The sequence below is a fragment of the Hypanus sabinus genome, chromosome 20 (genome assembly GCF_030144855.1).
Source record: "Hypanus sabinus isolate sHypSab1 chromosome 20, sHypSab1.hap1, whole genome shotgun sequence".
In the NCBI taxonomy this organism is placed as follows: Eukaryota; Metazoa; Chordata; class Chondrichthyes; order Myliobatiformes; family Dasyatidae; genus Hypanus; species Hypanus sabinus.
In genome coordinates this window covers 41,648,960-41,663,753 of record NC_082725.1, presented here as the reverse complement: position 1 = coordinate 41,663,753, position 14,794 = coordinate 41,648,960, and the positions used below count along the sequence as shown (strand labels likewise).

The window sequence follows — 14,794 nt, the reverse complement described above, 5'->3', positions numbered from 1 at the left end:
ACTGATTATCAAGTGTTGTACATCGTCTGTAGTACATCCCCCTGTAAGCAAGAAACAAGCAAATATCGGGTCCAACACAGTTGATGTCAAATCTGAATTATTAGAGAATAGATCAATTCATACAGATTAATAAATATAGTTAAGTTTTAAACCTACAACACAGAGGGACTAAAGTATTTTGATAGTGTTAATTAAGGAATTGAAATCGATCTTACCTGTGAAAAAGTAGGTTGAGGATTTTAATCCGAACATGTTCTCACCACATTTTTACCATAGTTAAAAGAAAAATAACCCAAAGGGAGATCTTTTCATTGCAGATGTCGAAGAGTAGCGGCAGACCCGATTATTAATACAAAGCAGTCAGGTTCTCTTTACAAGCACGGAGGAGAAAAGCTTCTGCTGACCTCCCAAGTCAGCAGGAGGTGAGAGAGAAGAGAAGAGTGAAAGAGTGAAAGAGAAGAGGAGAGACAGAGAGAGAGAGAGAGAGAGAGAGAGAGAGAGAGAGAGAGAGAGAGAGAGAGAGAGAGAGAGAGAGAGAGAGAGAGAGAGAGAGAGAGAGAGAGAGAGAGAGAGAGAGAGAGAGAGAGAGAGAGAGAGAGAGAGAGAGAGAGAGAGAGAGAGAGAGAGAGAGAGAGAGAGAGAGAAAAAGAAAAAATATGAGAATGAATGACAATAAGGAACGGAATGATTTGAGGTCAAGCGGCGGCGACATAAAAGGGTTGCGGTTCACGTTGGTTCACCGTGATAATAAATACGGGAAAGTTATGGTCCCGGGTACAGACTATATTCCGGGGTGGGAATATAGTAGGCGGGGTGTCTGTTTTCAAACTCCGGGAGACATCAAACTACTGAAGGAGCCCCTGCTGGCCAAGAGCCAGAAAGGAAACCATATATAATAAACCCGATCTTTCTCCGTAAGATTTCAGTCTATTTAGCTGCAGGTCAGATTCATAACTACACGGGAGCTGGTTTTCAGCAGAGACGTGTATATTCGTTCCCGCTCTCCCCTCTTTAGTCAGCTCCAGTCAGGGGGCACTACTTGACAAAGTGAAGACAGCAACACCTTTATGGCTCCAAATGGCTTCGGGCAGTATATAAATACGCTGCTCGGGTTACACATGACGCTGCTACAGCGGCCCCAAGCAATCTTTGTGCTAGTGTGTTGCTGGCAGAGTGACAAGTGGGTTGAATCAGGGATCGCTCTTTCGCTTTCAGAGCGACGGTGGGAGGCGCGCCTGCACACACTCACACACGAAGTTAGAAGTAACTGCTGACGGCGCAGTTGACACATCTTGCTTTGCCGACAAACTTAACCGAGCCAAATCCTTACCAATAGATCCAACTTGCTGTCAATTTCCACCTTCGCAACCCTCAACATACCCTTATTCCAGCATCCCACATGATTTTGGGAAACCGCTTTATAACATAGATGTCATTATTTCGCAGTTACCCTTTTCTTCTCAGCACACACACACACACGCACACACACACACACACACCCTTTCTTTCGAACTGTCACATTCACTGTCTGACAGCTTCACTCAAAGATTACGAATAAACCAGTTTGCCGGAGCCCCGAGCCGGTGACCCTGTGAAAGCAGATTTCAGAGACAGCAGGTAATGAGGTGATCCTTAGAGCCCCCCTGGAGTCGCATACAATCAAAAGCACTGTGATTTACAACAAGGGGAGTCAGCAGACTCCTAGGAAACCGCGAGGGAAGCACTGGGCAGATGTCCAAGTCTCTTTATAACCATTGGATTTACTCTTCTCCTCGGATACTGTAGTAATTCTCCGACCAAGGGAAAACAGTGTCAACTGCTGCATGATCTCTTTCACTTTCTCACTTACCCCTCTCTCGCAATTGTTATACAGCATGACTTCATCTACAAGCTGTATTAAGGCAAGTTTTACCTCTGTGGCTATTTGCTCCTGACTGCAGGTTTCATTGCATGGACAATATATTTAGCGGTACTTAAATCAGGGCTGCTATAAAAATATATTCTGAAAAATCAAGCCATGCACTTTTTAAAAATGATTTTGCACAGACGACATCGTTCACTTTTATACATCTCGCTAAATATTGGCTTCCAATCGTTCCTATTTTTCAAACGTAACTCAATGCAAACCATTCACTTCCTCATTTTTAAGAAAGTATAGAATGAGAATATTGTTCTTCCTTCTGTAATCTGCCCAAACCAGAATATATTGTGCTTGATCCATCTCAGATATAATGCAAACTAAAAGCAAAACAATTCCAGTTATTGAGAATCTAGAAGAAAATGTTGGTAAAATTAACTTGATTATGAACACTGTCCCACTTGAGTGTATTAAGGGTTTTCTTAAGAGCTGCTTACAGATCAGTGGAATGGTTTCAGGTCTAATTCTCAAAGTTTTAGTATGGTCCAGACTAATTTCCTGACTTGGCTGGCACACATCATCTTAATGTGGATGTAGATCATGTAACATATGATCCCAGAAATTGTTGCTTCATTTTGAAAATGGATCATTGGAAAGGTTACTGATGGTAATATTTTGAGCTAATATCCATTCAGCCATTAAATATGAATCCTGGGATCCTATACTAAAATATGAGTCTTAGGATCTTATCCTTGCCTGAGAGGCCCTGTTGCTCGATTATCTCCCTTCATTATGATTATCTTCACCTCATATTCATTACATTGGAGCAATTATTTCCTTTACTGAAAACTATCAACTATTGTCATTTTTACAGAGGGAAAACGATGGCTATATCCTACCAAAGTTAATTTTGACTGTCAAACTCATCATAATGTCAATAGCCCTTAAAAGCACTGAAGCCATCAACAGATTATTATTATTATTATTAAGAATACAATCTTTAAATATTTTGAATTCTAATGGATTAGAGAACTGCTAAAATCCATGTTGTTCAGGGTGTCAAAGATCTTTAATGAGTTCTGTCCATCTCTTACATAAGTACACCAAATACCTTGCCTTAATGTTGAACTCATAAGTTGTAGAGCAAGATCTTAATATGTACATCACTGGATATATAACTGTTTCCTACAATGTTAAATGACTGATCAATCATACGCTCACATCTTTCCTAAACTAAATGTACATAGAATAATTATTAAACACTTTATTTAAATAGTACATTATTATGTTTAGCTAATTTATGGAAAAAATATACGACCTATAAACCAAATGGAGCTATCTGGCTAATACACTTAGTAGCTTCCTTTTCAGGATTCATCATCTCCTTACATGCAATCAAGAAAGCCAAGGTAATATGATGAATTAAGAAATAAAAAATTGCTGGTATTAGCAACCTCAGTAGTGTAGTGGTTAGCATAACACTATTACAGCTTGTGACATATTTTTTTTATGTCACTTTGCAAATGATATGAAATTGGGGTCAGGATGGGGATGGGGTCAGATGGAAATGAAATGTGAGCTGTGAGAAGGATGCAAAGATGCTTTATTGTAATTTAGACTTGCTGGGAGAATGGGCAATTGAATGCCAATTCCATTCTAATGTGGATATAAGTGAAGTTATCTAGCTTGGTTCTAAATGCAGAAAGACATTATTATTGGAATGGTGAGGCTACAGGTTGTGAAAGGGAGAATTGCAACAAGATCTAGATGTCTTTGTGCACTGGTTGCTAAAGTGTTCATTCGGGAAGACAAATAGTATGTTGACCTTCATTTCAAGACCATTTGAGTATAGGGCAAGGGTATCTTGCTACAACTATATATGATTTTCGTAAGACCCAATCTGATGCTTTGAGTTAAGTTTTGATCTTATTTGAGAAATTATGTTTTGTCTATGGAGGGGTTACAGTAAATAATTAATAAACAGGTTCGTGGGATGGCAGGACTGACGTATGGAGACAGAATGTGTTGCTTAGGTTTACTTTCACTGGAGTTTAGGAAAATTAGATGGAATTTCATTAAAAAACCTATAAAATTTAAACATTACTAGAAAGACGAGGTGCTGAGAGGAGATTCCTGATGGCCAGAATCAGGAGTCATACTCTTAGGATACAGGCATGCAGGATACAACGTGGTGCATTTGTGGAATTTATTACCACAGGCAGCTGTGGAGGCCAGATCTTGGGTGTATTTTAGGCAGAGCTTGATTGGTTCTTGATTGGGGATGGCATCAAAGCTTATGGGGAGAAGGCTGGGGAGCGGGACTAAGGAGGGGAGAAGAGGAACAGCCATGATTGAATGGTGGAGTGGACTCAACTGGCCAAATTGCCTAATCCTGGTTCTATGTCTTATAATCTTATGGTATGTCATATAGAACCAAGCTAAAGAGATTTTTTTCGATCAGAAGGTGGTGAACCACCGAACTTCTCTAGCAAAGAAGTAAATACTGTACATTCAAGGTGAGGTAGATATTTTACTTAATGTTAAAAGGATCAAGGGACATGATGAGAAAGTGGGAAAAGGGTACTGTCTGCCATGATTATATTAAGTGCTGGAGCAGCCTTTAGATGCTGTTATAACTTGATGAGCTTTCTAAATATTCTCATAAAAGTCAGTAACTTTAGGCCTGAAAAAAGCCTGTGTTTATAGAAATATTTTAAATGAATCATTTTCTAAAAGACTGTAAATAATCAGGCATAAATAGTTGGCACAATTAATATGACAGTATTGATACTTCACTCAACCCATTTTCCTCGTCCAAATCTTTCAGTGTAAATCTCCCTTCATTTTTCCATCACACATGTGTCCAGCCTCCCTTTTAATATAACCATACTACTTTCTTCAGTCACTCTCCACGATAATATTTTCACCACTCTTTAGCTAAAGAACCATGGCTGTAGTTATACAGCACTGGATGTTATGATTGGTGGTCATAACATAATGAAATTCATATTGCCATAGAATTGTACAACACAAGGAAAGGTCTTTTAGCCTGCCACATACTTGCCAACCTTTATATCCACCTCTACTAATCCCAGTGCCCTGATGCATCTTTCTATGCATTGCTTATTTAACTGCCTGTCTAAATACAGTGGTGCTAGAAAGTTTTTGAATTTTCTCTATTTATGCATAAATATGACCTAAAATGTGATCAGATCTTCATGTAAGTCCTAAAACTAGATAAAGAAAATCCAATTAAATAAATAACATAAAACATTACACTTGTTCATTTATTTATTGAGAAAAATTATCCAATATTATGTGTATTTTTGGAAAAAGTATGTGAACCTCTGGGGCAAAGCCTTCCACAAATGCTACTTGGATTCAGGTGTTCCAATCAATGAGATGAGGTTGGAGGTGTGGATTGTAGAGGTGGCTTGCCCTATAAAAAAGACGCACAAAGTCAGGTTTACTTACAGAACCGGCTCTTCTCAAGAAAGATATATTTATGTGCACCATGCCTCGATCAAAACACCTTTCAGAGGACCTTAGAAGAAGAACTGTAGAGATGCATGAAGCTGGAAAAGGTTACAAAAGCATTTCTAAAGACCTGAGTGTTCATCAGTCCACAGTAGGAGAAATTGTCTAAATATGGAGGAAACTCAGTACTGTTGCTACTCTCCCTAGGAATCAGAATCAGAATTATCACCAGCATGTGATGTGAAATTTGTTAACTTAGCAGCAGCAGTTCAATGGAACACATAATATAGTGGAGAGAGAAAAATAAATAAATTAAACATCATAATAAATAAACAAGTAACTCAATTACATTTATTGAATAGATTATTAAAAAATGTGGAAAAACAGAAATACTGTATATTAAAAAAGTGAGGTAGTGTCCAAAGCTTCAAAGTCCATTTAGGAATTGGATGGCAGAGGGGAAGAAGCTGTTCCTGAATTGCTCAGTGTGGGCCTGATGCACCATCAATAACTCTCTGAGACGTGAGGCGAGATATCGGCTTTTATTGACTGTAAGAAAGAACAAGCAGCAATTGACCACCATGTTACATCCTGGAGACTGAGGGCAGGGCTCAGGCCTCAATCGTCTTTATACCGGGGTCTGTGGGAGGAGCCACAGGAGCAGTCAGCAGGGGGGCGTGTCGAGACAGGTATATGCAGTTCACCACATTCACCCTCCCTTTGTTTTAAAAGAGAGTCCCCATGGGGCGAAGTTTCTTTCAAGTATATTTACAGGTTAAGTCTATCAGTTGATCGAATCTGTCGCTGCGATCTACGTAGCACCGGCTGTGATTGCACAGGTGCCAGTGGTGATTGCACCAGAGACGGTGGTTGTGCTGGTTCCGGCCTAACTGGAGATGTCAGCCCACTAGGCGTCAGTGATCCCTCATGCATGTGCGAGGCGCCTGGTATAGGAGTGTCGTGAGGAGTCTGTGTAAGGCTCGGTGTGCGCAGTGTCACTTCGGGTACAGGGTTCATAGTTACCGTGGAGTTTTCGGGGTAGTGGTCTGCTGCTCCTGCTCCTGCAGGTGCCAGGTCGCGGACGGAGACCGTGTCCTCCCGCCCATCGGGTAAGACCACGTAAGCATACTGGGGGTTCGCATGTAGAAGGTGAACCCTCTCGACCAGTAGGGAGTATTTATTGCTCCTCACATGTTTCCGGAGCAGCACTGGCCCTGGGGATGTCAGCCAAGCTGGTAGGGTGGTCCCAGTGGCAGACTTCCTGGGAAAAGAGAATAGGCGCTCGTGAGGGGTGGCATTGGTGGACGTACATAACAGGGAGCGGATAGAGTGGAGTGCCTCGGGGAGGACCTCCTGCCATCGAGAGACCGGCAACCCTTTTGACTTAAGGGCTAAAAGTGTGCCTTCCACACTGTGGCTTTCTCCCTCTCCACCTGTCCATTTCCCCGGGGATTATATTTCGTGGTCTGACTAGCAGCAATGCCCCTAGCCAGCAGGTACTGGTGCAGCTCGTCACTCATAAAGGAGGACCCTCTATCACTGTGGATATAGCAGGGATATCCAAACAGAGTGAAGAGCTGGCGCAGGGCTTTTATGATGGACGTGGCAGTGGTGTCGGGGCAGGGGATGGCAAAGGGGAACCGTGAGTACCCGTCGATAATGTTGAGAAAGTAGACATTGTGGTCGGTGGAGGGAAGGGGGCCCTTAAAGTCAACACTCAGTCGCTCAGTGGCCTTGATAAGTTGTGCCTTTTCAGGACGGTAGAAGTGCTGCTTGCACTCAGCGCAGACTTGGCAGTCCCTGGTCATCGTCCTAATGTCCTCAAGGGAGTACGGCAGGTTCAGGGCTTTCACGAAATGGTAAAATCGGGTGACCCCCGGCTGGCAAAGATGTGCATGGAGGGCGTATAGCTGGTCGAGCTGTGCGCTGGCACATGCTCCCCGGGATAGGGCATCAGGGTGCTCATTGAGCCTTCCAGGCCGGTACAGGATGTCATAGTTGCAGGTGGAGAGTTCTATTCTCCACCGCAAAATTTTATCATTTTTGATTTTGCCCCGCTGTTGGTTGCTGAACATGAACGCAACCGAGCGCTGGTCGGTCAGCAAGGTGAACCTTTTGCCAGCGAGATAGCGCCTCCAGTGCTTAATAGCTTCCACTATGGCCTGGGCTTCTTTCTCCACCATGGAGTGACGAATTTCAGGGCCTTAAAGGGTATGAGAAAAGAATGCTATTGGCCTGCCTGCCTGATTGAGGGTAGCAGCCAGCGCGAAATCGGAGACGTCACACTCTACTTGGAAGGGAATGGTCTCGTCCACCACATGCATCGTTGCTTTGGCAATGTCCCTTTTAATGCAGCTGAAGGCCGTGCAGGCCTCAGCAGAGAGGGGAAAGGTGGTAGACTTGACAAGGGGGCAGGCCTTGTCTGCGTAATGGGGGACCCATTGGGTGTAATAGGAAAAGAAGCCCAGGCACCGTCTGAGGGCTTTGAGGGTGGTGGGAAGAGGGAGTTCTAACAGGGGGAGCATATGGTCGGGATCAGGGCCAATGACCCCGTTTTCCACAACATACCCAAGGATAGCGAGTCGGGTGGTTCCGAACACACACTTGTCCCTGTTATAAGTAAGGTTCAGGGCTTTGGCCGCTTGGAAAAATCGTTGGAGGTTGGCGTTGTGATCTGACCAGTCGCGACCACAGATGGTGATGTTATCCAGATAGGGAAATGTGGCCTTCAGTTGGCACTGGTCCACCATCCGGTCCATTTCCCTCTGGGAGACAGAGACACCATTCGTGACACCGATGGGGACGCACAGGAAGTGATAGAGCCTGCCGCCCGCCTCGAAGGCGGTGTAGGGGCAGTCCTCTGGGCGGATGGAGAGCTGGTGATAAGCGGATTTCAGATCTGTTGTCGAGTACACCTTGTACTGAGCTATCTGATTGACCATATCCACGATGCGGGGTAGGGGGTACGCGTCAAGCTGCGTGAACCTACTGATGGTCTGGCTATAGTCCACGACCATTCTATTTTTCTGCCTGGTCTGAACAACAAACACCTGGGCCCTCCAAGGACTTGTGCTTGGCTCAATGATCCCCTCCCTGAGCAGCCACTCCACCTCCAACTGAATGAAGGCCCTGTCCCCCATGCTGTACCTCCTGCTTTTAGTTGCCACAGGTTTACAGTCGGGGGTTAGGTTGCCGAACAGCGGTGGGGGAGGGATCTTGAGGGTGGAGAGACTGCAAGTAGTGTCAGTAGCGCAGCTGTCGGCATGGTGCTGGGTGGGATGTGTTGGTTGGTGTGTGTGCGTGGTCAGTAGCGGGGTATATGACGAAGTCCCACAAAACTGAGGATTCCTGACAGTGAGTGGTGGGAGGGGCCCGTCATATGCCATAGTCACACTTTCGAGGTGGCTCTGGGTGTCCAGCCCCAGTAGCACAGGCGTGCACAGTTGAGGCATGACCAGTAGCGCAAAGTCCTGATATTCTGTGCCCTGCACCAACAATATCGCTATGCAACCCACCCGGATGTCTGTGGAATGCGACCCAGAAGCCATGGTGATTCTCTGGCTTACCGGCTGTGTCACGAGTCCGCAGCGTTGCACTGTGTCTGGGTCAATAAAACTCTCAGTGCTGCCCGTGTCAAAAAGGCAGCTAGTCCTGTGCCCCTCCACCAGGATGTCCATCATCGACCTGGCAAGCTGGTGTGTGGCGCTTTGGTCGAGGGTTACGGAGGCCAGAGTTGAACTGCCGTCTTGGTGCCCGGTAAGCACCGGTGGGTCGGAGGTGGGGTGAGGTGGCGCCAACAAAGATGGCGGCCCCCATGCCTCACAAGCGGCGCTGCCTGACCCCGCTCGTGCTTCAGACTTACAGACCCTGGCGAAATGGCCCTTCTTCCCGCAGCTGGAGCAGGTCGCTTCTCGGGCTGGGCAGCGTTTTCGGGGATGCTTTTCGAGTCCTCAGAAGTAACACTGCACGGACTTGCGACTGGCAGCAGCTGTGGTCGGTTTCGGGGAGTTCGTGGACCCGCGACCGGCAGCGGCGGCGGTGAATTCGCTCGCGGACAGTGGGGTCTGAGGTGTCCACGGGACCGGCGAGGGATCGCGTGGATGGACAGCGTCAGCCTGTGCAGAGCAGCCTCCAGCATGTCGGCCCTCTCGATTGCTGAGCGTAAGGTAAGATCGGCATTTTCCAGCAGCCGCTGGCGCACGTACAGTGACCTGATCCCTGTAACAAAGGTGTCTCGTACCAGGAGCTCCGCATGCTGTTCCGCCGTGAGAGCTTTGCAGTCGCAAGTTCGCATGAGTGTCTGTAGGGCTCGGAGAAACACGGAGCTTGTCTCATCGGGTTGCTGTCGTCATGTCGCTAAGCGATATCTAGCGTAGACGGTGTTCACCGGCCACAGGTACTGTCTTTTGGGGGCATCCAGTGCCCCTTGGTAGGTCGGCAGGTCCCTGATAAGTGAGTAAACTTTCGGGGTGACCCTCGAGAGGAGAATTCTGTGCATAATAGCGGGCTCAGTCGCACTAACCTCCTCCAAGTATGATTGGAAGCATGCAAGCCAGAGTTCAAAGGCAAGAGCTGCTTCAGGGGCTTGGGAGTCCAAGTCCAATTTTTCTGGACGTAAAATACTTTCCATGTTTTAAAACTTCCAGTCAATAAAATTGATGCACCATCAATAACTCTCTGAGATGTGAGGTGAGATATTGGCTTTTATTGACTGGAAGAAAGAACAAGCAGCAATTGACCACCATGCTACATCCTGGAGACTGAGGGCAGGGCTCAGGCCTCAATCGCCTTTATACTGGGGTCTATGGGAGGAGCCACGGTCAGTGGGGAGAGCCATAGGAGCAGTCAGCGGGGGGGGGGGGGGGGGCGTGTCCAGACAGGTATATGTAGTTCACCACACCACTGCTCTCCAAAAAAATATTGCTGCACGTCTCAAGTTTGCAAAAGACCTCTTGGATGTTCTACAATGTTCTGTGCACAGATGAGATGAAAGTTGAACTTTTTGGCAGAAATGCACATAGCTATGTTCGGAGGAAAAAGGACACTGCACACTAATACCAAAAACTCATCCCAACAGTGAAGCATGGTGGAAGGAGCATCATGGTTTGGGACTGCTTTGCTGTCTTAGGGTTTGGACAGCTTGTAATTGTTGAGGGAAGAATGAATTCGAAATTGTATCAAAACATTTTACAAGAGAATGTCAGGGTAACAGTCCGTCACCTGAAGCTTAATAGAAGTTTGATTATGCAACAAGACAATGGTCCGAAAGACATGAGTAAGTCAACAACAGAATGGTTTAAAAAGAAGAAAATTCATATTTTGGAATGGCTGAGTCAAAATCCTGACCTTAATCCTATAGAAATATTGTGGCATGACCTGAAGAGAGGCTGTTCATGCAAGGTACCCCAGAAATACTGATGAACTGAAAAAGTTTTGTATGGAGGAGTGGTTTAAAATTTCTCCAAGCTGACATGCAGGACTGATCAACAGTTACCAGAAATGTTTGGTTGAAGTTATTGCTGTTCAAGGGGGGGGGGGGGTCACACCAGTTACTGAAAGCAAAGTTTCACATACTTCTTACATGCATGTAATATTCGATTATTTTTCTCAATACGTTTTTCGCCCACTGTAAATATCTGATTCTACCAGCCCTTCCTTTAGTGAGTTCTACCTACCAGTCCTTTTCTTAGTGTGTCGCACCAGACGGTCACCCATTCTTGTCTGGCAAGTGGTGTCAGGTTTGGTCTCCTTTCGGATTAACCGGGTCATGATATAAACATTCCTGACTCGACCCTTGATGCTAAAAAAAATACCTACCGGTCATTCTCTATATTAAAGACATCCCTTCAAATCTCCCTAAAACTTCTTCCTCTTACCTCAAACCTAAGCCATTTTGCTTTTGATGCCCCTACCATTGGAGAACAATTATGACCATCTTTTGCATCTATATCTCTTATAATTTTATATACAGTACCTCTATCCGATCAGTCCTCAGCTCCTTCATTCCAAGGAAAACAAGTGCAGTGTATCAAATCTTTCCCCATGAATAAAGTTCTCTAATCTAGGCAACATACCAGTGAATTTATGCACTCCACCTTGCCTAATACAACCATCTTAGTCACCTCCTCAAAATACTCAGTCAAATTTGTGAGATAGGATTTCCCTGGCACAAAGCTATGATGACTATTTCTGATCAGCGCCTGCTTTTCCATATTTACTGTACATATATCTATCCATTAGGATTTTCTTCAACTACTTCCCACTACTAATTCATGAAGACATAAAGGAAATGCTTTGGAACATGCTGAATCTGGATGCATTTTGATTACTTACCTTGAACACCAATTTATTATCAAGGCATAACAACTTCCTATCCCCGTTATACATTTAACTAGCATTCTTTATCTTCAAGTCTGTTTATTGCACGATAATTTATCAGTCTCATTTTTATTTTGATTTGTTTTTACCATTCTTCATGTTATCAAAATGTTCTGACTGTTCAGTGGAACTTAATGGGTTGGGGCTTATTTTATTCCTGGCAGACATTTAGTCTGCATCACTCAACATTTCAACTGTGAATCAAAATAATAGGGTATCCAAGCAGCATACAAAACAGTGAACTATGTCCTGTTTTTATCAGATAGACTGGTGTAGGGGCTGTTATGGCCTAGTGAGCTGATTAATTATTCAAATGTCAGTCAGTAACTTTGCAAGGGCAGGATGTGTGTTATCAGCCTTGCACTTGGGAGTCTATCCATTCTGTGTCAACTGCTGAGCCAGAGCATGCAGCACAGAAAATGTGTAGTGGATTTCTCACAGGATGGACCACCCTCAGCATTACTCATTAAATAAATCTACAGATAGCAAAATAATATTTTTTAAACAGGATTAATTAAAAGCAGGTTTGTGCTTGCAAATTTATAAAAATCTGCACAAGGAATTTTTCACAATTGTTTTTACCTTTTCCTGATCTCTCACATTAAATTTTTACAGTCGGCAAAATTGCTGAACCCTAAACTGCTGGGGCAATGACATTCATGTACATTTTTGTTATTATGAAAGGCTGGCTATCCATTGAATTTTTGTATGTTTTGCTCAGATGCAGATATACAATGCTTCTTGCTTATATACAACTTCATAGATGGTTATATCACCCTTCTATGTGTGACCATGTCAGCCGAAGTAGCTATTTTGGAAGAGGGCAAATCATCAGGTCTTACATGATTAAAGGCTATCAGTTTCATTGGTTAACTGTAGTCAATTTCTGAATTGACCAATGATTCTGAACATAAATTATTTGTCTAGTTATCTCTAAACAGGATTGTTGCAGAATAGAACATTTCAATATATATACTGTCCCTGCTTTCCAATATTCCTAACTGAACTTTGGTGTCAATTTTAATGTTGTTTGGTAGTGAGTTTAGTCTAATTTGAGAGATGAGTACTTCCATAACAATGGATTACAGGTGCTAAATCAGCATCCTGAAACAGATTGCTGGCTATATAATAGTAAACTGTAACACTACCAGATGCCAACTCTTCCACTTTTTGGTAGATATGTAAGTGAGAATACTGGGGAACCTGTATGATATATATACTCCTCAGTGACTATAACTACTTGGTCAGAGAATCTGTAAGATTGCCTTTTAGGAGATGCCTGTATGTAAATCTTTGGCATCCTTATCTATCTGCATAAGCATATAGGAGAGGAACTATACTTTAAATCAGATTTATTGTCCTTTTTTCCTGTTATATCTGTGACACATCTGTTTTAAATAAAATATATGAGTCAATTATAATCCAGAGCAGATTTCAGGCCGGCAGAGCATGATGCACACAAAATGTACTTACTCCACCAGGCATAAAGCCCAGCACATTAGCAGTTAGCTTGGTGGTATTATAGCTCAGGACATCAGAGTTCAGAGTTCAATTACTACATCCTCTGTAAAACAGCTTGTACGTTTATCCCATGTGTGCATAGATTTCTTCTGGGTGCTCTGATTTCCTCCCGCAGTCCAAAGACGTACCAATCAGTAGGTTAATCAGTCATTGTATATAAAAGTTCAAAGAAAATTTATTATCAAAGTACATATATGTCACCAAATACAAACCTGAGATTCATTTTCTTATGAGCATTCACAGTAAATACATGAAAACAATACAATCAATGAAAGATTGCAGCTAACAGGAAACACAGCCGACCAATGTGGAAATGTCAACATACTGTGCAAAGACAAAAAGAAATTTAAAAAAAAACAATGAATATTGAGAATATGAGGTGAAGTGTCCTTGAAAGTGAGTCCAAAGGTTGTGTTTCAACATCCTGCTGGCTGAGTGGTAGTAACTGTTCCTGAACTTTATGATGTGGGTTCTAAGGCTCTTGTACCTTCTTCCTAATTGCAGCAGTGAGAAGACAGCATGATGATGGATGCTGTGATCCTGCCGTAGTGTTCCATGTAGATGAGCTTATAGAACATAGAAAATTTACAGCACATGACAGGCCCTTCAGCCCACAATACTGCACCGATCATGTAACCTACTCTAGAAGCTGACTAGAATTTCCCTACCGCACAACCCTCTATTTTTCTAAGCTCCATGTACCTAACTAAGAGCCTCTTAAAGAACCCTTTTGGTGTGGAGGGGTTTTACCTGTGATGGACTGGGATGTACCCACTACTTTTTGTATTTTCCATTCAAGAACATTGTGCTTCCATACTAGGCCATGATGCAATCAGTCAATATACTCTCCACTGCACATCTGTAGAAGTGTAGAAGTTTGTCAAAGTTTTAGATGACATGCTGTATTCTCGCAAGTTTCTAAGAAGGCAGAAGCCATGCTGTGCTTTCTTTGTAGTGGCACAATGTGCCAGACACAGGACAGATCCTCTGAAATGATAACACCAAGGTATTTAAATTGCTGATCCTTTGATGAGAACTGGATCATCATGCTATGATTCGGCTAAGGTTAAGCAGGTGGATTGCTAGGTGGTGATTCATTGGACTGAAAGAGCCTGTTCCATAAGACAAAGGAGCAGGTCAGCCATTCGGCCCATCGAGTCTGCTCTGCCATTTCATCATGAGCTGATCCAATCTCCCTTTTAGTCCCATTCCCCTGCCTTCTCACCATAACCTTTGATGCCCTGATTCACCACCCTCTGGCTAAAATATTTTTTTTGCATCTCTGTTCTGAATGGGTGCTGCAATCCTCAAGTCATGCCCTCTCGTACTAGACTCCCCCACCATGGGAAACAACTTTGCCACATCCACTCTGTCCATGCCTTTCAACATTTGAAATGTTTCTGTGAGGTTCCCCCTCATTCTTCTAAACTCCAAGGAGTACAGTCCAAGAGCAGTCAAGCATTCCTCATATGTTAACCCTCTCATTCCCAGAATCATTCTAGAGAATCTTCTCTGAACCCTCTCCAACGTCAGCACATCCTTTCTTAAATAAGGAGCCCA

The 14,794-nt window shown here is 43.7% G+C and overlaps 1 protein-coding gene across 2 annotated transcripts in view; it reads right to left on the bottom strand.

Annotated features, from left to right (window-relative positions):
* LOC132378686 (genetic suppressor element 1-like) overlaps window positions 1-14,794 on the bottom strand; it is a 255,016-nt gene that overhangs the window by 181,409 nt on the left and 58,813 nt on the right. The window contains exon 1 of one of the 2 annotated variants that reach the window (XM_059945791.1): window positions 216-410. The exons of the other annotated variant lie outside the window; for it this stretch is intronic. Within the exon in view, the coding sequence (XP_059801774.1) occupies window positions 216-252 (37 nt within the window). The 5' untranslated portion in view covers window positions 253-410. Of the gene's footprint in view, window positions 1-215; window positions 411-14,794 lie in introns of those variants that run through there. 2 annotated transcript variants of the gene reach the window in all.